Genomic DNA, 6,000 nt, shown 5'->3' with positions numbered 1-6,000 from the left:
GTGTGGGAGGAGGCGGGCCCGGTGGACAGGCACCGCCTGCTCTCTCGCTCCGGCTCTAAGTGTCGGGTTGAGCGGATCCCGGTCGCCATGGGTAACCGCGGGATGGAGGATCTGATCCCGCTGGTTAACCGCCTTCAGGACGCCTTCTCCGCCATCGGCCAGAGCTGCAACCTGGACCTGCCGCAGATCGCAGTGGTGGGCGGCCAGAGCGCCGGCAAGAGCTCTGTCCTGGAGAACTTCGTGGGCAGGTAAAAGTGGCAGAGGGCTAGGGGCTGATGGTGAGCATCCATTACCGACATTGGGATCTTGCTGTGCGCATTTTGTCTGGCCCTCAGTTTCACACCTGACTACACTTTTTAGTAACACTTATTTGGCTGAACGTCACTTTGGGACGTCCTGAAAGATGCTAGAGAAGTGCATTTGGGGGAAAAATGGATTGTCCAGTACCTTTAACTGACTTCAAATTGACTCTGTATGTTTGTGCCCTGTTTATTTTCTCGAGATGTATTAACCCTCCAATTTGTGTTGTGAGCAGCTGCCAGCCCTCTAGACATGTCTTGTTGCCGTTGAAACTTTTCTAATTGAAGGTTGATGTTTCTTCCATTCCAACTATAACCCATGTTGACTGTGGTGCTATTTCGAATGTTTAATTTGTAAATTGTTGTCCTTGGTCAGTGTGTAACTGTTCAAAAAACAAAGCTTGCAATTTGTCTGGTTATGCTGATCTCAAAATTGGCCTGATAATGAGCCAGTTTAGTAAAGCAGATTGTGTATGTTAACCTTTCAGCATAAACTGCTATGGAGCTACAGGGAGGAACAGTAAATGATATCGCTAAGATTGTTATCCCTGGAGTTTGGGCTTTACTGAGAGTGCTAAAGAGATTCTCCAGGGTAATACCAGCCAAGTGGGATTTTAGTTCTGAGGAGAGTGATTCTTTTCATTCGAGCAGAGAAGTTTGAGACCTCCTGGGAAAATGTCGAAGGCTATTATAAATGATGTAAAAGCAGAGCATTTGGAAATATATAATCTAATCAAGCAAAGTCAGCATGGCTTCATGAAGGGGAAATCATGCCTAACAAATTTATTAGAATCCTTTGAGGAGGTAACAAGCAGGATAGATAAAGGGGAACCAGTAGACGTAATATTTCCAAAAGGCGTTCAATAAGTTACCGCACATAAGGCTACTTAATTAGATAAGAGCCCATGGTGTTGGGAGTAGTATATTAGCATGGATAGAGGATTGGCTAACTAATAGGAGACAGAGAGTTGGGATAATGGGGGCATTTTTGGGATGGCAACCTGTAACTAGTGGAATGCCACAGAGATCAGTGCTGGGGCCCTCAATTATTTACAATATATCTTAATGACTTAGATGAGGGAAGTGAATGTACTATCGCCAAGTTTGCGGGTGACACAAAAATAGATGAGAGGGCCAGTGGTGAGGATGACACAAAGAGTCTACAGAGGGATATAGACAGGTTAAGTGAGTGGGTAAAAACTTGGCGGATGGAATATAATGTGGGAAAATGTGAGGTTATGCATTTTGGCAGGAAGAATAGAGGAGCTGAATATTATTTAAATGGAGAAATACTGAAGAAGGCTACAGCACAGAGGCATTTGGAAGTCCTAGTGCATGAATCCCAAAAAGCTAACATACAAGTTCAACAAGTAATAGGGAAGGCAAATGGAATGTTGGCCTTTATTTCAAAGGGAATGGAGTATAAAAATAAGGAAGTCTTGCTAAAACTATACAAGGCACAAGTTAGACCACACCTAGAATACTGTGAACAATTTTGGTCCTCTTATCTAAGGAAAGATATACTGGCATTAGAGGCAGTCCAGAGAAAGTTCACCAGGTTGATCCTGAGTATGAAGTGATTTTTTTATGAGAAGATGTTGAGTAGGTTGGGCCTGTACTCATTGGAGTTTAGAAGAATGAGAAGAGACCTTATTGAAACATATAAGATTCTTAGGTGACTTGACAGGGTAGATGCTGAGAGGTTGTTTCCCCTTGTGGAGAGTCTAGGACCAGAGGGCATAATCTCAAAGGGGGTGCCCATTTAAGACAGAAATGAGGAGGAATTTCTTCTCTCAGAGGGTAGTCAATCTGTGGAGTTGTTTACCACAGAGGGCTGTAGAGGCTGAGTCCTTAAGTATATTCAAGACTGAAATTGACAGGTTTTTAACCAGTAAGGGAATCAAGGGTTATGGGGAAAAGGCAGGAAAGCGGAGTTGAGGATTATAATATCAGCCATAATCTCATTGAATGGTGGAGCAGACTTGATGGTCCAAATGGCCTACTTCTGCTCCTACGTCTTATGGCCTGGCTAAGTTCACAATCATATAGGGTTTTCTTAAGGTAAATAGAGAGAGACTATTTCCACTAGTCAGTGACGTAGCAATGAGATGGTATGAGATTATCAAAAAAACGAAGGGGGAGGTTAGGATTTTTTTTAATGCAGAGAGTTGTTATGGAATGCCTAACCAGAAAGAGTGGTGGAAGCAGAATCTGCTATACATTTTGAAAGGGAAATTGAAAAGTATTTGGAGAAGAAAAGGTAAGTTTCAGGGAAAGGGAAGAGGACTGCATGGTTGGTTAGCTCTTGTAGAGCCAGCAGGATGGATCAAATGACCATGATTTATGAGCGCTACATCAAATGTTATGATTCAAAATTTAACTGTTTTAGACTTTCTTGTGCGTGCTTCCTGCCAAAAGGTGCAAAAATGTTTTTAGTTTTCATTCTCATCCTTGTAGCTATTTGCACTGCAAATTCTCATTAGAAGAATAAAAACATAGGTGAAGCCCAAGCTTAAGGTAATCCTGTAGATCTGTTCCATTCTGTGCTCTGACCTTTCCAGAAACTGGTGATGCAGCAGCGAGATATCAAAGTGCTAGTTGGAAGAGGATTAAATTGTTGAGTATGAAATTATTGCTCCTGAAGCCGCATTTCTAATTGTGTCGGTTGCAGTTGGTGGAATGCCATTGTTGTGCAAAGTGAAACAGGTTTGGAATTATTTCAGTGATATTGTGCATAAGATACCTCAAAACTGACAGGTTAGCATTATATTTTGTAATTATTTTGCTTGGAACACATTAGTTGTGCAGGGAATTAGCAACAGAAATACAGTTCTCTAGCCTACATTAGCATATAAAATACCTGATGCTTATTTGCACATTTAGTGCCCAGCTTTCTGCTGTCGGAGGATTATTGTTAAAGTTTAATAACTGAGCTCATGATGTCTGCAAAGTGCCAATGAATTTTGCCACATTGCATAGGATTTGCTGATGTCATTTCACACACAAAAGGAATTACATTGCAGGCAGATAAATAAAAGCAATTTAGAGAATGTGTTTTACTTTTTATGTGCACTCCGTGGCTGACAGAGTATGAATTAATAGTGGTCTTGTTTATGGGCTCCACTTAGCACTTTCCCACACCATCGTAGCAGAGATTGGGAACTGTCCTCCATGCGATTGTAAAATAGTGCCTTGTGACTTACTGGTAAAGTATTTTGGAACTCAGATATGCTCAATCATTGTCTATTTTTGATTTTGATCAGTTACAAGATTTTTACATTGTGCCTAAAATGCTACCCTTCTTATATCAAAGCTGTGAACCAGCATAATTGTTTTCAAAAATTCAGCAGTGCTTTTCACTGCCAGTTTCCTATTCCAACAAAATGTACTTGGGAACCATTTTACCTTTACATTTTATTTGCTAACCACAGCTGTAATGCCACACTTGTGGCTATAGCATGCTGATAGAATGCACTTTTTAAAAGTAGTCATCCATTATTTATGCACAATGAAGAGCCAAGTTAAGAACGCCTGCAGTTTTCAGATGTCTGGATCTGAAGACAATCAAAGATGTTGACTGAAGCTGAATATGTTTTTCATTTCGGCTTTGGCAAAAATGAGTGAAGTTGAGCAAGTTGGGTACAGTTCAGTTTATTGTTATGGTAAACAGTCCCCATCTGTTAATCAGATATTGCAGGAGCAATATATTTAAATAGTTGGAAGTAAAATCTGTATGGGCACATTTCATATACAAATCCATACACTTGAAAGTTAGAACAATTCTTTTAACCTACCAGGGCAATTAAAAGAAACACTAGTTTGATTTATGCTCCTTTATGCAGTCTGATGTTTGCTTGCTAGCACCATGGATAGGCACAAACTTCTTATTGGTGCATTTATTAATATCATTGGCCAGACAGATGCAAGGCTATGTTGGTTAGGAACAATAATAGGCCATTCAACCCCTCAGACCTGTTCCACCATTCAGTTATATCATGCCTTGTCTGCATCTCAATTCCACGTTCCTGCAGTTGCTGTATATCCCTAACAATCTATATTTCTCTGTCTTGAAAGCCCCAATTGTCTTACCATCCACAGCCTTTTGGCAGAGATAATTCTAGATTTCTGTTACCTTTTGTGTGGCAAAAACTGCTTCCTGATATCGCTCCTGAATGGTCTAGCTCCAATTTAATGTTGTCTTGAGTCCTCTGTTTTTCAAACATTATAGGTCGCCCTGAATTCCATGTGAAATTATTTAAACAGCTCCATAGAGCCTTAATCCTCTGGAACGTTTGCTTTTTATAAAGACATCTTGCAGCGTCGAACATTTATACATGATCTTGCACATGCTACTGTGCAGCGTCATAGTGTCCCTTACACGGTTACAGATCCATCTGACCAGACATCATCCTCTTTGCCCTTATGCTCAATTATTTAATTGTGATGGCCTGGAATTTGCAGGGTTTTGATGTTGCACTGTCTGTGTTTGCTGTCATTAACCCTCTTCAGGATTTAGTGCAGCATATGATAAAATCTACTGGTGAGTTTGAGAGATGTGGTAACAGGGTGTGTCCTAGACTCTGCCAATGTATCAATCATTGCCACTAGCATTTTCTTACCACTCTTAGTTTGGATTAATTTTGGACACAATGTCATTAGTTGATATCATGCCACATAATAAGATTAATGTTTTATTGTGCAACCTTTGACCTCTGCAGAAAATATTTGGGCTTGCTCCCAGTGGTTGCTCTCAATGCAATTAGTAAGAGGGTTGTATTAGAGAAATTAATGGGACTGAAGGCTGATAAGTTCCCGGGTCCTGATATTCTACATCCCAGAGTGTTGAAAGAGATAGTGGATGCATTGATGATCATCTTCCAAAATTCTATAGATTCTGGAGCGGTTCCTGCAGATTGGGAGGTAGCAAATGTCACCCCACTATTTGAGAGAGAACAGGGAACTACAGACCTGTTAATCGTACATCAGTAGCAGGGAAAATGCTAGAATCCATTATGAAGGATCCGATAAATGGACATTTGAATAATAATGATTTGATTGGGCATAGTCAAAATGATTTATGAATAAAAAATCATGTTTGACGAACCTGTTGGAGATTTTTGAGGATGTTACTAACAGAATTGATAAAGAGGAGTAGGTGGACGTAATGTGCTTGGATTTTCAGAAGGCTTTTTGATAAAGATACAGGAGGATGGTTAGCAAAATTAAAACATATGGCCCAGAATTTTGCCGTGGGCGGGCCCAACACGCTGACGCACAAAATGATTTGAGATGATGTCGTGCGTCCAGACGTCATCAGGCGTCATTTAGATCTTTCATTCGGCGGGCACGTGCTGGCCAAACTGTCAACAGCCTATTAAGGCCATTAAAAAAGAAATCAAGCTCATTAATGACGCTGCCTGTCCAACCTTAAGGTTGGCGGCAGGTGAAGAGTCCAAGCCTTGTGTTTTTCAGGAAACATCATCCATGGGCGCATGAGGGGACATGTTTAGATAACTTTTTAAATGCTTTATTTAATTATTTTAATATCAACTTAATCTCCCTGAGGCACAGAGCTGCCTCAGGGAGATTGCTGCACTCTTTTGTGTGCGAGTCCCGACTCTCCCTCCTTACCTCTCCCCCCCCCTGCATAGGAAGCGCTGAGCACTACTGGCTGTGCGTCATGCTCGGCGGGCATTAACTG

The 6,000-nt window shown here is 41.1% G+C and overlaps 1 protein-coding gene across 3 annotated transcripts in view; it reads left to right on the top strand.

The window, feature by feature from the left end:
* dnm3a (dynamin 3a) overlaps positions 1 to 6,000 on the top strand; it is a 270,426-nt gene continuing 264,426 nt past the window's right edge. For all 3 annotated transcript variants that reach the window (XM_078561578.1, XM_078561577.1, XM_078561576.1), the window contains exon 1: positions 1 to 248. In XM_078561578.1, the coding sequence (XP_078417704.1) occupies positions 88 to 248 (161 nt within the window). In that variant the 5' untranslated portion in view covers positions 1 to 87. The remainder of the gene's footprint in view (positions 249 to 6,000) is intronic.

Source organism: Cetorhinus maximus, chromosome 17 (genome assembly GCF_964194155.1).
Source record: "Cetorhinus maximus chromosome 17, sCetMax3.hap1.1, whole genome shotgun sequence".
Classification (NCBI taxonomy): domain Eukaryota; kingdom Metazoa; phylum Chordata; class Chondrichthyes; order Lamniformes; family Cetorhinidae; genus Cetorhinus; species Cetorhinus maximus.
This window is presented reverse-complemented; position numbering and strand designations above follow the sequence as displayed.